Source organism: Apostichopus japonicus, chromosome 3, assembly GCF_037975245.1.
Source record: "Apostichopus japonicus isolate 1M-3 chromosome 3, ASM3797524v1, whole genome shotgun sequence".
Lineage (NCBI taxonomy): Eukaryota > Metazoa > Echinodermata > Holothuroidea > Aspidochirotida > Stichopodidae > Apostichopus > Apostichopus japonicus.
The window spans coordinates 15189657-15213124 of NC_092563.1; the positions used below are offsets into that span (position 1 = coordinate 15189657).

At 41.8% G+C, this 23468-nt stretch overlaps 1 protein-coding gene across 3 annotated transcripts in view; it reads right to left on the reverse strand.

The window, feature by feature from the left end:
- LOC139964542 (1-phosphatidylinositol 4,5-bisphosphate phosphodiesterase gamma-1-like) overlaps window positions 1-23468 on the reverse strand; it is a 91586-nt gene that overhangs the window by 53183 nt on the left and 14935 nt on the right. For all 3 annotated transcript variants that reach the window (XM_071966203.1, XM_071966185.1, XM_071966194.1), the window contains exon 3: window positions 2633-2782. In XM_071966203.1, coding sequence (XP_071822304.1) covers window positions 2633-2782 — 150 coding nt within the window. The remainder of the gene's footprint in view (window positions 1-2632; window positions 2783-23468) is intronic.

Below are 23468 nucleotides of genomic sequence, written 5' to 3' on the forward strand. Positions count from 1 at the left end.
CCTTGCGAGGAAAATTTCTACCACTGAAGCAGACTACTTTGCCTAACCTTTGTAAATGGTAGATTGCGAAGAAAGAGGGTGATGGCCGGGCATTGACGCGGCGGATGGCCAAGGAGGGTGGAGGGGGAGGGGAGGGGAAGGGGGTTGGAATGCAGTGATAAAACGTTACCTGTAATAAAGCTAAACTTTGAAAATATGTTTCAAAATATCTCTCATTCAATAACTACAAACAAAAGTGGGAAAAAAAATCCTTTACTTTTGACATCACCTTCCATAAATTTATGACTCCATTTAAACAGCTCTAAGACCATAAATTTAATAAAACTTGTGACCAAGTGGAACTGACATACCCAAATCCTCATGCTACGCTCCAATTCACTTGCCGAACTGCCACAGGACATTAACCTATCCAAGGAATAATTTAGTGCTCAATTTTTTGTTGGAATAGCAGTTTAAAGTGGACTATGAATGTGAAAATGTTTACTGATGGTTTCTGCGTGTAAACACTGCTAAACATCTTCGCACTTTGCACAATTTGACTACAGAATGTTTGCGTAGCATCTTGGCTATGAGATACGGGACAAATTATTTCCTGCTTATCACTGTAAAATAAATTGACAATTTGAATGTCACAAAGTTAATCACACACAAAGTAGCAAAAAGCTAACAGGTATATAGTACTGCATGACACAGAGTTTATGTACACAATAGCAAATACTGTAGCTATATAAACTGTACGTACTCTAGGACATGAGGATTCAGATATGAAGTGAGGAAGCGAAAGAAATTATTCACTTTCAAATTTCCGTAACACTCCCAGGCCTCCCGTGACAGTGAAAATCCCACAACATACAACATAGCTTTGGGCTGAAAGACACAGAAGAATTGAGCCAATCTAGGCATAGTGTTAAATTGCCACCAATTAACAGACTACGACGATGGAAATATCGCAAGACTTGAGACAATTAATTAAGATAAAGGATGATAGCGTTTCGCAGAAAACAATTGGTTTGGAGAGTAGATTATAGTTTCACAGTCTGAAAACTATGAGGCGCCACACAAAATGTGGGTTGTGAAAGAGTGTTTGGAGGGTTGCATGTTGTTTTTTTTTTTTCATAAAATTCCCCAACCATTTTTCGAACCTTGCTGACATACATCCATGATAGCCCACGCTAACTTTCATGCAATCTGAACTTACAAGTCTGAGGGGAGAGATCTGGGGGTCGTGGCTCGGTACTCATGGAGGCCCCTTTGTCATGGGCCTAAAAGTTTGTGGACCACTGGACTGGTACGTATTATGTAGGACATGTCATCCACCTTCAAGGTTTTATTTCCTACATAGTCGGGGATAATTCAACCACTGAGGTACAGCTACTTATATCTTTATCGTTTACACTATGTACTGCTCAATAAAAGCTAATAAAATTCTTCACAAAATATTTCAATTAAATCCAGATATTTATAGGAGAACATGGAGAAAATGTTGTTTTTTAAGCTTCATCCTTTTGATCCAACAACTTTTGTCAACAAAACTCTCACCATTTGGATGAATATTTCTTAACTACTGAACAAACTCAATTTACCGATCAATGTGGTTTGAACTCTCTGGAACTGTCTTTTAAATATTTGTAGATTGAAATGAAAATGACATATTTGCTGGCCATGCAGAAATTCAAACTAACAATTTAGTGTCACCTGACTGACCTCTAACTAAAAAGTGAAAGTTTATATATGTTTGAAGTGGTTTATTCAACTGCACATAGACACTGTATATATATGCAAACTAGACCCTCGCAAGAAGATGTGAAACTCAGATTGCAAAGAGGTTACAAACAAACAGCGTTTATTTCAAATAAACAAAAAAAGTATCCTTTCGTCTGTTGTTTACCCTACCCTGCCTCTCAGTCACGCAAGGCTATGTCCACTTTCACAATGCGATGCTAGATCTTGTATTATCTGCTACCATTCGAGGACAGGGACATCTCAGGAAATGTCTACATACACCATATTTCAGAACTCTAGATGTCTGTCATTCTACAAGTTTAAAGTAAATATTGTGCCACTTTCAACCGGCCCCCGTAGAGTGATAGCTAATAAAAAATAGAGCATCAAAGGTGTACTTGCAACCGTAACATCTATAGCCATGTAAATAAAAGCACAGAAGTAATTTGCTCAGTGTTGCTGTAAGTAGTGGGGGTTGCATCATAATATATCTAATTACCTCACGAAAGATGACTAGAATGATCTAAATAATGAGTCAGAGTAGAAGTATATATACTACATACAGTAGTCCTTGCCCTGTACAATGTAGAGCAGATGTTTCCCCTCTTGGTATGTTCAACATGCCGTATAAACATGTGACAATGGAAACAATGGATACAAGATTACAAACCTAGATATACATATATATGCTAAAGGCCTGCACACTAGCTGCATACTGTCACAGTTAGTAAAAGATACCAGTGCTTTTAACAAGCATATGTTGATAAGATTGAAAGATACCCATACGAACTTCACAGTACTAGCAAAGACATCTATATATATATGCATATTCATGATCCTAAATGCAATTGAGTGGTTGCTCGCTGCATGACCCCTGTAAAGAACGAAACGAAAGTCAAGATTGACTTACCAACCACAGACAAAGTTTTGAGACGGAATTCACTCCCGTAAAAGATAATCAAGGCAAGATCTTGGTCGATTTTCTTCACTTCGTCCGGCCATTTCTCAAAATGTTTGTAGTTTGTGCCTTTCCTGATTTCTTTGATGCTTCCGATACTGACTGAAATAAAAAAAATGGAAAAATATTATACAGTGAACCTTTCTTAAGTGACATATTGCTTTCATACATATGTGACATTTTAATGTCACAAAAAGTACACTGTCTAATAATACAACAGTCTCTTCCTACCATGACTGACGTAAAATTTAAAGAACTTTTTTGAAACTCTTTAGACTCATCTGATGAGCCATTTGTGATGATACTTACCTGCATTCGTGAATGATAGTTGTCGAGATACTGTAGATGTGGGAAAGTGCAATGCTGTAGTATGGGTGAGAGAGGTGAGAGGTGGAGGCGCAGTAACTTTTGCAGCCAAACCATTCAATAAAGGCACCATGTTAAAAGGAGAAGTTGTGCAGCGTCTACTGTGTGAAACTACAGAACACATATGACTAGAATACTACACAGCCTCATGGCTGCAGGATGCTACAGTCCCTCGGGTTTCTACTTTTCACATGGTACCTATAATCCCAATACCTAATTAATGAACTACTGAATGGACGGAACAATCCCATGCAGAATTAAATACGCTCCAAAAGATTGTGGTGACCCAATTTTGTGCCGAAATTTCACTATTGCTGGTGAGGAAAAAAGAATTATGTTTTCAAGAATCATCTAATCAAAGTTGTACTGTTTATACAGTATTTGTGGGGTTGTGGGGAGACAGGTAAGCGAGGAGCAAAGTAAATTCATCTTATCAAAGTTGTACTGTTTTATACAGTAGTATGGTAGCATCAGATTTTTGTAACTTTGGAACTAATGTGACTTTTAGAGGTTTTCCAACCAGTGCATGTCATAAAATATTTTTACTAATAAATTTCCAAAACTTACCAGGGATTGGATAAATACTTTTGATGAGCTTATAACATGTCTACTCACAAAATTAGCACTCTATTTCTCTCTAGAGATCATGTCTACAGTGAACAAGTAACCTATTGTTATAATAATGCACCCAAAAAACAAACGATTGGGTGGTAGAATGAGAAGGAAGGGCATTGACCGGAAGTGCCGTTCATGGAGGGCGCACAGTGTTATAAAGGTATTCTAGGCATGGTAGAATGAGGGTGCTAAGGTTGTGGGGAGACAGGTAAGCGAGGAACAAAGTAAATCCTATTGTTAGAAGGAGACATGTTGGTTTATCCTGTTTTATAAGTTACAGTAGTACTCGCACACTCACATTACCATGACTACAAGCAATAACAACTGACATCACAAAAAAAAAGATTTGTCTATCAAAAGTTACACCTTGCTACCCTCTGTGACACTCTCTACTGTGGTAGAGTGACTTAATATTTACTCTGGCTACATTTAATTGTGAGCAAAATTAATGTAATATATTTCTAGCCTTCATTACCCTTTAACCCCCTTTAACCACAAACGTGGATATTAGCTCTCTTATTTAAAAACCTATATAGATAGAAAAGACAATTCATGATCATCGGTTATCTCTTGTACAATATTACTATAAAGACAAAAGAGTCAAAGTTTCATCCAGAAATAAATATCAGACTGGCAGAGTAATGGGATCCTGGAGGAAGTAAATCCCAAGTAGCTGTAAACTGCATTTCCTGGTGCTAGGAGAAAAAGAAACGGTCTTTCCGCTACTAGTTAATTGAGCGTTTCATGTGTAAAGAGTTTCAGTGGCTCACAGCTCTACTTGGTATATAATACAAGGAAGCATGCTGCTCGGTGTATGTAGCAACGATCAACTCGATGTGCACAGTGACCACATGCTCTTCTTTTCATATCCATTATTAATAAATGCCCCAAAAACAAAGAGGAATTTCTCAACTATTGACAGAAACTCAATCAGACTTATGGCATTTCCCCCCCCCCCTTATTTTTTTGGTCTCTGCTCCTTACCCTGGTCATGTGACTTACAAAAAACTATTAATACCATATGTAGGTGGTCATTGGCAATATCATTAAATCCTGTGGGAATTGCCAACTTTTCTTTCGTTGTACAGTAGGTTAAAGTGATAGTTAAATTTCATTTCTTCTTGGTGTAAACTTGGCCCCCTTAATTTTCCCACTCTCACAAATCATTCAACGAGAATACCAAACGTGCAAACATTGTTGCCATTAAGCCATCCTGACACAGAACCTTTTACATAATGAAAACTCGCAAACGAAACACAGACATATTCAAAACTGAAAGGTTCTGACTTTAAAACAGATGTCACTTAATAGTTGAAGGATTCATAGAAATATAACCAACAAAGTACTGGCATTCATTTGCTATGTGTATTACATTACCTAGGTGTAATATTAACCACAAGTTGACCCCACGATTCAAGTGTCCATAAATATATATATACAGAGGTTTGTTCCTTCACTCTCAGATTTCACATTTCCTGTTCACATTACCATACACCTGTATGTACAGTATGTGTAGTTTAGGACTGTACAACACTGTCAGGTTTCCCAATTGTTTCTAAACCAAAACCAAAACCACAAACAAATTTCAAAACAAATAAATAAAAGAATAGTTATCAGCCAGTTGAAATTATAAAACTTACTGGTAGTCTCGCAGAACTACTACCTGTTACGCTAAAAACGTTACGTAAGAAAAAAACGAATGCATGGGCGAGAGTGTACATTAAAAACAGCCCCCAAAAACACCCTTCCCTACAAGAAAAGGATACTTATCAGGCTGGAAAAGATCCTTGGAAGTGCAGAAGTCCTGATAGGAAACTTCTAGTGTATAAATCCAAGGTATTCCGGGCGAATTTCGCGAAAATTTTTCCAACTCCGAAAAACACAGTGAAACACTTTGTGGGTAGAAAAATGAAGGGGGTCACTAGGGTCAGTGAGGGTGTACAGTGTTAAAAGATTACCAGGGCATTCTAGACACGGTAGAATGTGGTGCATAGGTTGTGGGGAGACAGGTAAGTGGGGAACGAAGTAAATAGAAGCTATTTAGAACAACATTATAAGGCAGTGTCTACTGTAGGTGGTTCCCAGAATGACACGGGTAAATACATAATATACAGTTCTAAAACATTGAATGGTTCACTCTGTGCATGGTACGGAAGGGCTGCCAGGAAGACAGGTCGGCATGTAAGATTTCAGTATATTTCTGTTCTCCTGTCCTCTTTTTGGAGGGGTGGGAGGTGGGGTGTTTGTGGGAGCAGCTCTGGCCAGAAAATTCAGCTACTTGTACAATAAATCACTATCAAACAAAAGGTATTATCACTGCAGACCTGCACTGTCTATTGTGTGCAACTGCACAACACAAGAGATCAAGTACCATATTATGATGCCTTGTTGCAGAATAGTACAGCCTCCCCCCCCCCCTCCCCTCTGAGATCATGTACCTGAACTATGATGGCTGGTTGCAGAAGTTACAGCCTCCATCCCCCCCCCCCCCACTGAGATCAAGTATCTGAACTATGATGCCTGGTTGCAGAATATTACAGCCCCCCCTCCCCCTCTGAGATCATGTACCTATACTATGATGTAATGCCTGGTTGCAGAATATTACACCCTCCCCCCCCCCTCTGAGATCATGTACCTGAACTATGCAGAATATTAAAGCTCCCTCAAGAGTCCTACCTTTGAGATGGTACCTAAAACTTTTCTAATACATGTACATTGACTGTATGTAGTTGGTATAATGAACAATAGTTATTACTCAAGTGAAAACTATTGGTCTATACAATAATACTACTACTAGTACATCTTTATAAATTGCAATGGACCCAGTTTGATATTGGAGACAGGTAAGTGAGGAGTGGTGCATGTGTGCCAATCAAACTCTAGCAACATTTGAGAATGCAAGGAGCATCTGACCCTGCAAAGGTGATCAAGATCATACAGTGGACACTCCAGTACTCAGGATCAGACCCAAATATCATGACCGCCTTTTCCCAAAGGATCCTGACCCGCACGTGTGATCGAGATCGAGTACTCAGGATCTGACCCCAAAATCCTGACCTCCCTCGTGGGGAGGTTCCTGATCCCGCAAAGGTGATCAAGATCATACAGTGGAGGATCCAGTACTCAGGATCAGACCGCGATATCACGACCGCCTGTTCCCGAAGGATCCTGACCCGCAGGTGTGATCAAGATCAAGAACTCAGGATCGGACCCCGGAAATCATGACCTCCCTTTTCGGGAGGATCCTGATCCTACAAGTGTGATCAAGATGATAGTTTGGATGCTCAGGGGATCAACTGGATATCTCTAGTAACTAGTCACCTGGTCACTTCTGCATGAAGTGGTACAGCAGTCACATACGAACATTGAGAACGAAGCCTGCTACTGTGAAAGTTCTGTAAACAATCATCACGAGTCCTTCATGTGATTGTGTTATGCTCTCTTTAGTCCTTGTGATCCACCTTGTGTTCTCAAATGTGAACATGTCCAGGGTCAGCTTTTATTACCTCTACAAGAAAAGACAGGATCCTGCTTCTCCTCGCATTCTCAAATGTAAACCAGGCTCAGATAATGTGTCTGATATCCTTGTCAATGTCAAAGAAAGTTTGGCATCAACAGTCTTCCCAGTTCAAAGGGATCATACAACAATCAAATAGAAAGTACTTCTTTCAATTTCCAAACTTACACAAGAGATTTCTTCCTACGTGGTAGATTCGGAAGGAGGTGTAAGTGGGCGGGTGCCCGGGGAGAGAGAAGCGAAGTAAATTCATCAATTCAAAATCGGGGGGAACATTACAACGCATCAATAACACATATTATACAATGTTCACTTATCAGCATCTACCTGTACCTGACAGTCAATTGAACATTGCACTAAATACATATAGAGCAGGGTTTCCCTAACTTTATCCCCCCCCCCCACGAACTCCCAGTGGATGTCAGAGTTGTACACGAACCCCCAACTTTTCGAGACATGATCTGAGTCATTATTATACAATAATACGCATAACAGTGCTTCGTGAAAGATCAAGTTCATAGTGTAATATTGTAATGTAAAAAAAAACAAGTGGAACAAATATTTATTTGGAAACTTCAAGATCAGATCACGAATTGTATCATACATCGATCACCCATCACACACGATGAGACGGATGCTCCTGTTTTTCGACTTTTGTACATTAATAAATTATATGATATATATCAGATTTTAGTTCACCAAAAAGTACTCTAATTTTGACTTTCAGAAACGTCTCACAAACCCCCTGGGATGGACTCACGCACTCCTGGGGGTTGATGCACCCACGTTAGGGAACCCCTGATATAGAGGAATACATTATTGTAGTACATTTTAGTAGAACAAAACTCCCTCTCACAACATTCAGCCTACCCAACCAGTGGGCTTAATTTACATACACATCAATAGGACACTCCATTCTGAAACCAAACACCAAAAGATTAGGCAAGAATTTGTCTCGTACAAACAGGTATCAAGAATGTGGTGAATTTAATTGCTAGCATTATGTCTAATTGAATTTCTAATAAACAATCTCAATAGATTACTGGGTTTTTATCTTCTCACAGGAAGCTAAAAATTAACCCTCGCTTGTTCCTGCTTGGTTTTTTTTCCCGTCAGATCATTGATAAGATCTGAGATGATGAAATACAGCATGAATGTTTTTTTGTTTGGGAGACTTTTAAAAGACACAAGCACTTTACCAAACACCCACTCTGTCTACAAGGAACCTCTGTGGGGAAAATAAAAAGTGTCTAATGACTGCCCCCAATGTGATCTTTCCAATTCCAGGAAACTACAGTATATGTTTTCATATGCAATACAGTAGGTTTACTTTACTCATATTCCATTCCTTTCTGATCATTCACTCCCACACGAAAGACATTGAGCAAACTGAACTTGATCAAGTTCCCCTAAGTCTACAGACAGCCAGTATTTTACTGGTCTGTGTACAGTTTGAGGGATTACCAGGTCCAACCCTTGGGGGCAGAAAGATACTTTTCATTATATTTTTTTTATTGTATAATACTGTCGGTGCTAAAATATCAATTTCAAAAAAGCAAAAATACACATATATTTTGACTTTTCAAACCCTTCTTGATATTAGTCAGTGGGTTGGTTAACACGAGACTTGAATAATGTGTACATAACATTCCAGCACCAATAGTGATGAGGTATTTTTTAGCCAAAATCTAAGAAGGACTTCTCAGAGCTGTTTATGGAATTGTGTTCAAAAGTGGTCTTATACAATAACATCACAATTGTATTATTATACAATCAAAATTTAATAAATATGATTATCTTTCAACAAATTTTTTTTTTAAATTGCAAAGACGTTTAATTATTGTGAATAGAAAGATATTATGAAAAATTAATATAAGGAAAATTGTTATTAAAGTCATCTGTTTTAGTGTTTATGTCACAACATTGACATTCCATGAATGAAATCCATTTTTCTTTTATGTTTATTCATCTGTTTCCCCAACCTAACCACACTTTTTCTGGAAAAACACTTTCAACACCTATGCAGGAACACTTGAAAGGATAATCCAGGGAAAAATTTATTCTTGACAAATGAAAGAGGAACATTTGGATACGTTCTAAGCATCCTGGTTGAAATTTGTAACCAAATTCCTACATCTAGGGTTATCCAGATACTGTATTGATAATTGATATTTTCACAGAAGTGAAATTGAAGCAAATAGACATGATGACATAGCTGAATTCCTTTCTTGATTTTTATTTTTTCTCTTTTTTCCCTGAACGTACTGGTTCGGCTATTTACGAACCACGATACTTATCCGTCTCCTTAACCTACGCACACCTATCTACCCCAGCCTATTAACTGGTAAACCTAGTAACGCCTCTAAGGCTGTTGGATGGTAGATTCAGAAAGAAGAGGTTGACCTTAGATGGGGTCATGAGGGGGGGGAGGTGCAATGCCAGAATGTTACCAGAGTCTAATAGACTAGGGTAGATACGTGTGCGTAGGTTAAGGAGACAGGTAACTAAGAGAGGAGTGAAGTTAATTTCACCTTGTAAACCACACTTATTCTGGATGACACTTTCAACGAATGCAGGAATTGCTTGAAATCTAGGGAAACATTTATTCTTGACTAATGAAGGAGGAATGTTCTAAGCATCCTGGTTGAAATTTGACCAAATTCCTACATCTAATGTTATCCAGATATTGATAATTGATATTGTCACAGTTCTAAGTGAATTTGAATCAAACGCTGCACACTGACAGCAAACTGTTTTGTTTGTAATTTACATTTAATATTTTCATTGATAATTAAAGTGAATATTAAATTCCATGCCAATCTATGCATTTATCTCCCTGACCATTCTCCATTATATTGTGCTTACATACTGACAACCAATTAGTTACATCCAGTTTCTATTTCTTGACTCTTCCCTAATTATTGGGAACAAAGCTTGTCATGCTACTATGTACAGAGAAAGTCTGTTTCCTTTAGTGTTTTTTTTTTTTTTTTAAGTTTTGAGTTAGCATGCATGGTCAATACTATAGCACAGCCATGAATGAACAGGTTGGATAGGCCTAGCGCAAGTACAGTATGATATTACTACGGTGTCCCAAACTGTAAGTGTCATAACTTTCTTCTAAGAATGTTTTGGTTTACAAAATACACTGTAAATTATCTCCCATTGCTTTAATAAGTTTATAGCAATTTTATGCAAATAAACCACAACAAATGCAAATAAGGAATTCTTCAATCATGCAAACCACATCTTCATTATGTAATTCATTCAATGGGGCATTGCAATGGAAGAACTTTGTGAAAGGTTATGGAGTTGCACACCTGAAAGTTATAAATAAGTACTGTAGTAAATATCAATATGCACCCTTGCAGAGTAAATCAGTTCACAGGTTAAACAAACAGTTGTTTACAGTCTTACTATATGTGCGACTGAAGGCCTGCACTGCACCTAGTTGGGTTTTTAGGTTGAATGCATTATGAACAGATACCCAAAGGCACCTGACCACAATGAGCAACAGGTGCCTGGGAGCACATTTTTGGACTGTTTACCATGACTAATCGATACTGTTGTGAATTGAACTATCAACAAGCAAATCTGCTTAAACATTACAAAATACAGAAAAATCCAGCTGCCAATTTTAAATTTTACAAAAATGACTTCCAGTTTATCACTGAACAACACAAACATATTATCCACAGAAGGTCAAATAACTTCAGCTAACTATAAAACTTCACCCAATTTTTTTTTAAAGTATACAGGAACAACTTCCTTCCAGATACACATTTCTTAATTTTCTAACAACTTCAAAAGTTTCACTACATGAGTATAGTGTAGCACAATGAAGGCCATAGCAACAAGATGGAGCTCACTATTTCAATGGAAGTATCAAAGGTTGACCGAACATACAACATACATACATTAAATGGATTAATTTCCTCTATTGCATTATGTGAGCATTCTGAACGGTTTCCTAACCTAGCGAACTGCTTCCTGTGAGCTACACTACAAGTTCACTTATTTTTTAGCTGGTATGTAACGGATTTAGTCTGTGAAGGAGGCTTCTGACTATGGTAGCTACAGTAAACAGTAGATCTACAGTACATATATCAGAGAGCATGTACTGTACTCTATTAGTAGAAACTTGTGTGGGTACACAAAACAATCAGCATAAGTATGAGTACAATGTCTCATGTACAAGTGTGAGTACAAACACATTAAGCACGTTCTAGTGAATATGTACACAATGTTTTACCTCTGAGTACAGATAACGGGGGTTAGGGGAATGGTGTACTCCATACTTTGCATTGTGAGTACACAAAACAATCAGCATAAGTATGACTACAATGTCCTGAAGTGTGAGTATAAACACATTAAGCATGTACTAGTGAATATGTACACAATGTTTTACCTCTGAGTACAGATAACGGGGGTTAGGGGAATGGTGTACTCCATACTTTGCATTGTGAGTACACAAAACAATCAGCATAAGTATGACTACAATGTCCTGAAGTGTGAGTACAAACACATTAAGCACGTTCTAGTGAATATGTACACAATGTTTTACCTCTGAGTACAGATAACGGGGGTTAGGGGAATGGTGTACTCCATACTTTGCATATTCCAAAACTTACTGGTTTGGATATTTACGAGTGACGAGCTTACCTGTCTCCTCACAACCTTAGCACCTCATTCTACCGTGCCTATAAAGTCCTGGTAAAATAATAACACTGTGCGCCCTCTATGACTGAACCCCCCCCTCGGTCACTCCTCACTACTCATGAGACCACTCCTTAAAAGTGGCCTCACGGTCACCGAAATAGGGGTGGCCAGAATCCTCTGGCCACCCCCAAGGACTCCCGTCGACTAAACTTCTCAAAGGTGAGCCCTTAACAAAAGGCACTGATGCCTTCCTAGCAGGGAGAGTGTAATCCTCCCCGCCGCAGCGGGTAAGGGGGGGGACACTCTCCTGAGCCCTGCAGGCGAAACTACCCCTTTTTCCTAACAAGGAGCCTCATCCTGTAAAGGCCCAACACTTGCTAACCCTAAGACAACTTAGGTGAGTACGCATATGAAAAACACAGGGTGCAAAGTTACCCTCACCGATAGACCTGGCCGGTGACTCTTAGTAGTTGTTGGCTCTGTCTATCTGGTGTTGTACTTGGAGTCGTGAGCCTAGTCGAACGACTGCTCCCCCGTCCGGCTGTGTCCCACCCCCTCGGGGGAGGGAGGCGGGAATGGAGACAGGTAAGCTCGTCACTCGTAAATATCCAAACCAGTAAGTTTTGGAATATTTACTTCGCTCCTCGCTTACCTGTCTCCTCACAACCTTAGCACCGAGTGGCACTGCCCGATGGTGGGAGGCCCGAGGGGTGGGACCAAGTACCAACCGGACCTCGCATCGCCGAGCTACCAAAAGCTGCCTCGGCGTGTAGAGTGTCAGGTAAGTAACAGGCGACGAACGTAGTTGGTGTTTTCCACGCTGCCACCTTGAGGATGTCCTGTATCGGGATACCGGCAGAGAGAGCTGTGGAAGCCGAGGCCCCACTGATGTTGTGATCTCTTGGCCGGGTATCCCCCCATCGTGAACGGGCGGATCATCTCTACTAGCCATCGGGATAGGGATAGGGGATAGGGTATGTTTAAGGTGGTCGTGGCAGGATGAAAAGGGAGGTTGTTTGTCTCAACTTCTCTGTCCTGTTTAAGTACCACTTCAGTGCCCTGACTGGGCACCATCGCTTGTCCTCAGCCACTGATGAAAGGGTTTTGATTTCCGGAAAGAAAATGTCCCCGGGCAAGAAAGTCAAGGCCCGGTTCTTGGCAATAAGGGACGGGTCTGGAACCGTCCTCGCCCCATGGCCCTCGAATCTGATGTGGTTCTGTTTGGTTGTTAGGGCTTGGAGGTAACTCCTTCACGCTGACGCTACCGCAATGACGAAGAGTGTTTTCTTTGTAAGAGCAGCCAGGGAAGCGTTCCCCGTTGATTCGTACAGCGGCCCTGCCAGGGGGGGCTAACTGTCTGACTCGTGGACGGCGATTAGCCATGCCTTTGGTGAGCTGGTCAATGTCTGGGCTAATGCCCAGCGTGGAGCCGTCTGGAAAACCAGACGTCCCCGTCTGGGGCCTGCGTGTGGGACCTGCGGCCTGGGACCCGGGGTCCGGAGGGAGCCACTAGGATGAATTTACCCTTGGAGCTGCGAATCTTCCTCAGTATCTGGCTGATCATGCCAAAAGGGGGGGGAAGAATTTAAACCTCTGGTCCGTCTCAAGGCAGGGACCTGGCGCTATGTGGAAGGCTGCAGGTGGGACCGCCTGTTACAAAAGATGGGCAGCCCATTGTTGCCCTTTGTCGTAAGCAGGTCTATCAGACGTATGCCGAACATGTGGAAAAACCTACCGCATATTCCTTGCTAAGGGTTCACTCGTCGGGGTCGAGTTGTCCCCTGGGCAGAGCATCGGCCCTCACACTCTCCTTTCTGGCTATATGGGAGACCCATAGGGCCGTGCCAGATTCTGCAGCTGTGGTGAGGGTCTCCCATGCCAGACGGCACAGTCTCTCTGCCCTGGTGCCACCCTGTCTATTGATGTAGCTACTGTACAGTATGCCACCACCATCGTGTTGTCTGAGAGGATGGTGATCAAAGTGCCCTGTACTTGGGCTTGGGAGGGCTCCAGAGAGCCCCAACCCCACAGTACTGAGAGCGAGGCGGAAGTACATGAAACCTGGTTATCTTTGCAAATAGGGTGTTGGGGCCGATCCTTTGCCCTGCTGACGCCACTGTGGTGCAGGAAAGTGGTTTCTCTGTATATGCTGCTAAAGAAGTCAAGGACAGTGGCCTGTATGATGACCTTGTTAGCGCCTGCAATACAGCAGCACTCGCAGTACTGCTTGCAGTACCACAGTACCGCTGATGACCCCTTTAGTTATCAACCAGTTTCAATCAGAAAACCTCTGAAGAAAAGTACTGTCTTGATGATGTAGACCTAAGCTGTACCCTGTAGGGAGGTTTCATGGAGGTTCTTTCCATGAAAAATAATATTAATAATAATATTGAGGGTTGAACTGCGCCGGCCTATCTATCGATAACGAAGCCAGAGGCGCTAGCAATATTACCCTTCTCAAAAATAACCTGTTAAACAGAGAGAAATCCCTCCTGGATGGAAAGACGCAATGGAGATAAAGTGCCTTGCCCAAGGAAACAACAGAATGATCTGGCCAGGACTAAAACCTGCAAGCCTTAGATCACCAGTACACTGCCTACACCGCTTGACCACAGTGCTCTCCAAAAATTGAGTACTGAATGGATAGTTTGCTTCATCAGAGTCTTAATCAATGCTACAGCTGCTATGTGGCTTTTACAACTACAGTATATGTATGTATTTGTGTATGTAATTTAGATCATCCTGCAAGTAGGAACTTGTGAAGAAGCCTCATTGGCTTATCAAAGCCGCAAGCTGACCAAAGTCAGTCTCGTACATTCATATTTAATGTCCATGACTATGAATTGTCAACAGCTCTGTAACTGGACAACATACATTAATCTTGGGGTGACTTGAACCGGGGACCTTTTGATTGGAAGGCACCGGGTTTAACCACTGAGCTAACTAAGCTACAGCCCTACTCACCAGGAACAAACTCCCAACAGGGGATGTGTAGGGTGGGTTTGTAGAAATTCCACCTCATAAATCCTGGCTGTTTAACGGAGTCCAGGGAGTTACTCAGCAAACACAAAGGCGTTACTAAATGTTTAGTCTTTTGCTATGATAGCGTTATTAGAGGTGTAAGAAATATGTTACCGAAACCCTTTAGGGGCTATTATTTCAAAACAATTTCCGTTAAGACATTAATATAACATTAATGTAACGTAATATCTCATAGACATCTTATGTCAACGTTTTATCAACACCACATTTAGCGTAATAAACACGTATTGAATGTTATGATAACGTACCCGTTACTTCTCAGATCTCTTCCTGTCGAGATGTGTCCATTTCGTAGTGCAGTAAAGGTTTCCAGCTTCCTATTGAAACCACCTAGCGCCTAGGCTAGTCAAGACTAGGCCATCAGGTGCTACGAAATGCAACTCTGCTTAAGATGTCGGAACATCGAACATTGCTTATGAAGCGCATGCTGTATGTTCGGAGTGTGTTAGCGCTTGTAACTTGCTGGGGTTGTATCCTACCCCTTTTTCAACTTACTAATGCGTTTGTCTTGGTAATTCACCAAAGAAATAGGAAGAAAGGCTTATTCCATAGGATCGCTCACGTAGTCGATAGCTCGTTGCGGTAAAAGTTGAGCTTACACGTGTCAAGCCAGGTGGCTGCTTGGCCCCCCCTCCTCTCTTAACAAATGTGCCACGTTGTACCTTTTTTTTTCTGGCAGTTTGCCAAGGATCTATGAGCGTTATGTTTCCTGGCACTTTGCCAAGTCTCGAGAAAGTTCTCTTCCTAGCAGTTTGCCAAAGTTTTAAAGTAAACGGAATACTGTACGTCATGAGAACCGATTTGAAACCCCTCAGTCTTACGCATTTTAACATGTTCTGGAAGTGGGTTCACCAGTGTTTTAAACGACAGTGTTTTTAAACACAAGTAAGATTTTAACCTAGGCAAATGGCGATGAATTATGATTAGAGAGGAGTATAATTAGCGAGGAGAATATGACCCCTGAGTGTCTGCAGGTACTCCATAAATAAACACACATTTGGGATGTGTAGTGGTAGCGGTGTTTTCCCGCAAATGATTCGAACCTGTCGTCGCCGCTCAAGCTGCTAGTTCCGGGGGGGGTGGGGGACACTCCCCCTATTCTGGGAAGCGGGAGTAACCGTCCTCTGTAACCCCGAAATCTAGGGGTCGACCTCGTCGTCTAGGCCGGACAGGTTGCCCGATGCTCTGCAAACCAGGTCGTCCTTGCCGGGGAACAAATCAGGTTCCATTCTTTGGTCTGGGATTGATCATGGTGTCGCGGCCGGGTTGGCCGTGGGTTGTGATCGCTCCTCGGCACCGATGTCTGTGTTCGGTGTCTGGGGATAGGTATTTCTCCCTTTGCCGTGGGAACCTGGCTCGGGGCTGGTTCTCTTTTCGGATTGGGCGCTTGCCCCTGCTACCCTGTTCTGGGGGCCCGGCATTGGTAATCTCATCGGTTCCCGGCCTCAGGACCGGCCGCGGCTCCGGTTAGGGGGTCTGCGGGCCGGGCTTCTGCACCTGCTACCCCGTTTTGGGGGCCTAGCAGTTGTTAATCTCGTTGTAAATGTTGTTGTAGTTGTAAATGTTATTGTAAATGTCGCAGTTGTAAATGTTGTTACTCTTGTAGGCTCCCGACTTCGGGACCAGTTTTGGATCCCGTTTGGAGATCTGCGGACCGGGCTTCTGCCCCTGCGCCCCAGTTCTCGTCGGGCCCGGGCCCTCTGGAGCCAATCTCTGAGGACCCAGCAGTCGATTGTATAGCTCTGGTTCCCGGCTCCGGGGGCGGTCTCGGATCTGGAGTGAAACCTCGGTTCTGCCTTCCCTTCGAGTCTCGCCGGACCCGGGGTCTCGCCGGACCCGGGGCCTCGCCGGACCCAGGCTCCCGGAGCCTGTCTCTGTGTGCGTACCACGCCGGGTACCACCACGCCGGTACTCCTCGACCCGGACATTCTGTCCTTTCCGGTGGGATTTTTTTTTTTTTTTTTAAATATTTTTTTTCTCGCCGGACCCGGGCTCCCGGAGCCTGCTATGGGACCGGCTCCGTTTCAGCGACCCCTCGGTCGTACTCTCTCTCTCGGACCCAAGCTCTCCGTGGCCTGTAGCCCGCGCTCCATGGGTCTCTCTTGCTGCGACCCGGACTGAGACGTTGCCTCTAGCCCGGCCGAGCCGTGCCTCTTCTCAAGAGGTCTTTTCTTGGCGGGAGCCTTGCTCCTGCCCTTCCCTCTGGCCGTAATCAACCGGACGTAGCCGGGACCGTTAGGGGTACTCTTTGCTACGACCCGGACTGAGACGTTGCCTCTAGCCCGGCCGAGCCGTGCCTCTTCTCAAGAGGTCTTTTCTTGGCAGGAGCCTTGCTCCTGCCCTTCCCTCTGGCCGTAATCAACCGGACGTCGCCGGGACCGTTAGGGGTACTCTTTCTCTCTCTCTCTCCACCTCTCCTTCGGCCCTCTCCTGGCCACTTTCCTCCACCTCTCTCACCACTTCTCCCTCCTCCTCTCTCTCTCTCTCTTGTCTCTCCTATATCTTTTTCTGGGGCACCGATGGCCTAAGGAATCAAGTCCAGCCTGCCCTAAAGCTTGCTTCTTAGACTCGTAAGCCACTGGTCTATCTAGTGCCACTGGGCTGGCGAAAAATTTATGCAGACCAGGCGTGGGTCCCGTCTGGTGTAGGTTCTACACTTAGGACACAAATCGTGTTCGACCCAGGTTCTGCCTGGCCGAAACATCGAGTAGTTAAAAAGCTTTAGCTGGTTACGAGACAAACTAAAACGCTCGAATTAAGGAAAGACTAACTCTTAAGCTTACGGAAAAATGCAAACTAACAAGAGAACGGGAGATAACGGGAGGTACATAACGGTGAGTAGAGGTACGTAGCGTAACCTAGCAACGGCAAAATACGAAAAACGCTACGAAGTGGCCTAACAAGATCAACACAAGCTGAAAAAGAACATGAGAGAGCGAAATATAGAAGAAGAAATCGTGAATAGAAATACAATGTAGACATGCTAAGAACATGAAAATACAACGACACGCCTATAGCGTGGGGAAGGGAAAATGGCGGGAAACCTAGGCAGTTCGCGGAACTGCTACCCCCGCAAAAAACCTAAGGGCGGAAACGCACTAGGAATAAAAACAGTCCCCAAAACCCTCCCTTTCAGCAAAAAAGGATACTTATCGGGCTGGAAAGGACTGCAATACTCCTAAGAATCCGAGGAAAGAAACTTCCAAAGATCGCTAAAGAAAACCAAGACGAAATCCAAGGGAAATATATCCACAAGAAATTCACGTGAAGACACTTTTAATGGTAGAATGAGTAGTGAGGAGTGACCGAGGGGGGGGGTTCAGTCATAGAGGGCGCACAGTGTTATTATTTTACCAGGACTTTATAGGCACGGTAGAATGAGGTGCTAAGGTTGTGAGGAGACAGGTAAGCGAGGAGCGAAGTAAATTGTGAGTACACAAAACAATCAGCATAAGTATGACTACAATGTCCTGAAGTGTGAGTACAAACACATTAAGCACGTTCTAGTGAATATGTACACAATGTTTTACCTCTGAGTACAGATAACGGGGGTTAGGGGAATGGTGTACTCCATACTTTGCATTGTGAGTACACAAAACAATCAGCATAAGTATGACTACAATGTCCTGAAGTGTGAGTACAAACACATTAAGCACGTTCTAGTGAATATGTACACAATGTTTTACCTCTGAGTACAGATAAATTAAGGGGGGGGGGGGATAGTGTACTCGATACTTTGCAGTGTGAGTACACAAAACAATCAGCATAAGTATGACTACAATGTCCTGAAGTGTGAGTACAAACACATTAAGCACGTTCTAGTGAATATGTACACAATGTTTTACCTCTGAGTACAGATAAATTAAGGGGGGGGGGGGATAGTGTACTCGATACTTTGCAGTGTGAGTACACAAAACAACAGCGTGATTATGACTACAATGCCTCATACAAAAGTGAGGACAGACACAAAGCCAGTTCTAGTAAATATGTACACAATGTTTTATCTCTGAGTACAGATAAATGGGGAGAGGGGGAATAGTGTACTCAATTAATAGAAACATGTGTGAGTACACAAAACAATCAGCATTCAGTAACACTACAATGTCTCAAGTACAAGTGTGAGTACAAACACATTAAGCCAGTTCTATTATTAGTTCTTGAGTACAGATCTGAGGAGATACACCTTATACAGTAGTTGTATTGTGACGAAACATTGGAGTCATGAGTATATGACTACAATGTCACATGTATGAGAGTGAGTATTAATACAAAGCCATGTACCTTGTTTGGTCAAGTACAGTATGGTACTGTAGATTTGTGATTATAATATATTGTTTATACTGCATGCCTCCCCCCCCCCATAGTTTATGATAAGTAACTAAGTACTATGAGTACTATATGTACTGTTTTACAGTACTTCTGTACATAATGCAATTGACAAGTATCTACTAGCAATTCACTAAATCCTTGATCATTTCATTACATTACACATTTGCAAGTTCAATTGGTGAGATCAATCAGTGAGGAGATGGTTTGGGGTCATTGTGGATGGGTGAGGGACTGTAGATACTGTACCAAAAAGAGGGGGGGGGGAGGGTGAGGAACACAGGCATATCCATCGCTGCAACAAAGATTTAACATCTCAAATGACTACTTTGTGGGAAGCTTTATCATCCGGAGTCAGTAAACTATGAAACTAAATCAAACCACAAAACGATCTTCTATGGTAGACACTGGTACTTCTGCCTTTCAATATTTGGACTTTTTGGTCTCAATTTAATCACTTTTATGGTTTCAAAGTGTAAGGTGTGTAGAGTAATGACTGAAAGAAAGATGAAACAAAGACCTAACTTTTACAAAGCATGAAGTTAATCCACCACAAACGTTTGGAGTTTAGATTGTTTACCAGCAGGTGTTAAATGCACACACACACAGGCCTGCACATACTGTACCATCATCATTACATAGACGCCTTTTGCCCCTGGCTGTAACGAAACAGTAATGCTATGAAACAAAATGCTACAAAGGCAACCCTTTGAGTTCAGTCACCAAATTTTACAAAAAACCTGCCAAGAAGTAGTACTCAAAAGTTTATTTGCACTATGACAGTAGGACAAGTTAGAAACTAAGATACCATCCAAGATATATATATTTCATCAAGTAATATCAAGGAGCATGAAATGAATGATTCCTTTCAGTTCTCTGTACATGTTATAGCCTGAGCACTATTTCTTGCTTTGAAGTCACACTTCATTGTAGCCAAATTGGAAAATTTCCAACATATGAATTTTAGTTTTGATTCAAAAAGGAAACTTACCTAGTGAAGGTAATGAACTGTGTATTTTTATGAGGTTTTAGTTTCGATGAGTGGCAAAAAAATGTTTTAAATTCAAAATCAACTCAACGGGACTGCTTTCCGAATCTTTGAGATACAGTCAATCTCATAAATACCACAATGTACTATTAATTTCTCCCCACTATCCTCCACCTTCCCTCCCCCTCCTCTACTTCCCTTCACTCTGCAGGTTCATAAACTGCATTTGCTTTAGTTTTGTATAGAAACCATAACTGTTGCTATGGCCCAATGGATAAAAGGTGGTGGGATTTGAAGCAATGAGGCTTAGCAGTTGGGAGGTTTTGGGGTCGATACCCAGCCGAGTCATAGTTAGGTGGATTTTTGGGGGGTACAGCGCTAACATTGCACCTTTCCTTTGGGAGGGATGCTTTAAAGGAAAAGCACAGATCCATCCAGCAGAATGTGGAGATGAGTAATGAAGTAAATTTGACATAATTATAAATGTCCAGATTTCAGAACAGGCACTTATTCTGATTGCCAGATACAGTATTTAAGGTAGATAATTCCAAGTTTCAAACAACATTTGCAAGTGGTTTGTCCAGTTCAAAGCAATATTACTTAAAAAATAAATGCAGTTGACTTTCTTTCCTACATGAATCAAAACACAAATGGCACAAGTGAGCAATGGACGAGTAATAATTAAGTGTTCATATTTCGGGGAGCAGTTTTGGAATCGATACCATTTTGGGATGGGATACCGTGTGAATTAGACTAAAAGAATAATAATAGTGATAGTTATAACAATCAGGCGGTTAATTTTAGCGTGCTTAAGCGACCACGAATGTGGGGAAAGCACGCAAGGGCTTATGTATTACAACTTTCATGTCAGGTGGCTTCCAATTACATTTTAACTCAGATTTGGAATCTTTCCACTATAGATTGTCATGTTAGATATTGCTCTTGGATGAAAAATCCACCTTACTATGACCCAGTCGGGGAATCGAACCCAGAACCACCCAACTGCTTTTAAAAGCCTCATTGCTTCACATCCCACCGCCTATATCCACTCGGCCACAGCACCTGAGATGGTTTCTGTGCATAAACACTTCATGAAGAAACTCCATGCAAACACTGGGCAACTCGTACTTGGATGATTTTTTAATGAAAATATCGATGAAAGGCTCTGGAAACTGGAAGCAACAGCCATTCAACTGGTATCTGAATTTAAACAGGTCCAATGTTAGATGATATAATGTAATAAATGTAGCCCGGGTTTAGACAGAAATACCTCCCCTCATTGCCACGTACAGCATACTGTAAGCACGACTGGCTTGGAAATCCAAATTTAGGAATTGACTACTGTAGCTAGCCTACATTGCATAGAGGACATGGTGTATTCAACTTGTATCCACCAGGACCGTTAGCTCAGTGGTTAACGCCAGTGCCTTCCAATCATAAGATCTCTGGTTAAAATCATTCCAAGAGTAATGTACAGTATGTCGTCCAGTTACAGAGTTGTTGTCAATTGACAATTCATAATCATGGACGTTAAATATGAATGTAAGAGACTGACTTCGATCAGCTTGCGGCTTTGATAAGCCAATGAGGCTTCTTTGCAAGTTCCTGCTTGCAAGAGGATCTAAAATACACACAAATACATACAAACTTGATGCCCTTTCACATTGACATTCATGTCAAAGAGCTACAATATATCGGTCACATTAAATCATTCAAGCCAACCTTCTGTTCAATACACTATAGTGCTCTACAGTTGTTAATATGCCCAAGGCAGGGACAGAAAGCTTGAAGAGTTTAATGTTGGAAGCAATGTTCAGTATAGAACATTCTCCCTATATAAGGCTCTAATCAGGTGACATATCTGTGCATCAGCTTTGATGTAACCACGGTTCAACTTTCCACACTGTATGTGTATTACAGTACTATACCAAGCATTCATAACGGTTACTGAAATACATCCTTTTTCTGCCTCAGGGGGGTTCAATGCTTAACGGGAGTCTTACCACACAAATGACTGTTCATAATTGAAACCATTTCTCTTTGGATTTATGGTTTACTTCTTGAAACTAACTTTAATAGGGACATTCCACCACAATGACTTCCTGTGAGACCGGGTTAGCTCTCTACATGGTGTCATCGTTTTTACAGTTTATGTGCAGTGAGCATTGTATTTTGATGTTGTCTCTTCTTCACTCTAATCTTAGGTACTACTGTAGGTCCATCAGACTAAAGCACAGTGGTATGCAAAATCTTCCATGTTTAAGACACTTAACTTAAATGACGTACAAGTTAGCACTATACATTGTGAATGATAAGTTAACTACATATATAGTTAGGCACCATGTTAAAAAGGTAAGCTATAGCAATTGTAACATTTCCTCAAAATTATTCCTTAAACTTTGTTTTTCCCCCTGAAAACGCTGAATTAATATGATCTCAGCTAACTAGTAGTGCCTATTGCATTAAACTTCAGTGTCTACTGTGTGAAACACACCCAAACAAGCAGTTTGGGTATTTACAAAAGGCGGTGGTGACTGAATAGTTAATTAGGAAGGAAGAAGGCAGTGACCTGAGGAAGGTTACTGAGGACGCAGTGCAAGAATGTTACCAATTGTATAAGCTAGGTAGTTCGGGTTCATACTGTAGATGACAGGTAAGAGAGGAATGAAGCCTGGCTGCAAGATGCTGCAGCCCCGCAGCATAGTACATTTGACACTGTGTCTGAAGGTTGCTAAGTGCTGTTGCATAAGTTGTACAACAACCTGTAACTGACCCTAACTGCAGTGACTGATCACTTCAGTAAATGAAAGGAATTAGGCAACAGGTATGTTGGTAACTGTACTGATTGTACATAGTAAGAGTCTGTCTGAGGAAAAAACCAACTTTAAATTGCGGTGAACAATCCACAAGTGATCAAGATTGAACTTCATGCCTGCTAAAATGAGGTAAGCTCCATGCGACAACTGAAACATACAGTACCTGTATAGTTCATCCTCTCCCCCACCCCTGCCCCCTCCCATCTGCTTCCACCTGTGATGAGAATCATAGGTCACAGTTTGGGTGGGAGAGAGAGATGGAGAGTCAGTGGATATCATATTATCCTACAGTACTCAAACATACAGTACCTGTAAAGTACTCTCCCACCCCACCCATCGGCTTTCCACCTGTGATGAGAATCATAGGTCACAGTGTGAGTGGGAGAGATAGGGAGAGTCAGAGGATATCATATTATCCTACAGTACTCAAACATACAGTACCTGTAAAGTACTCTCCCA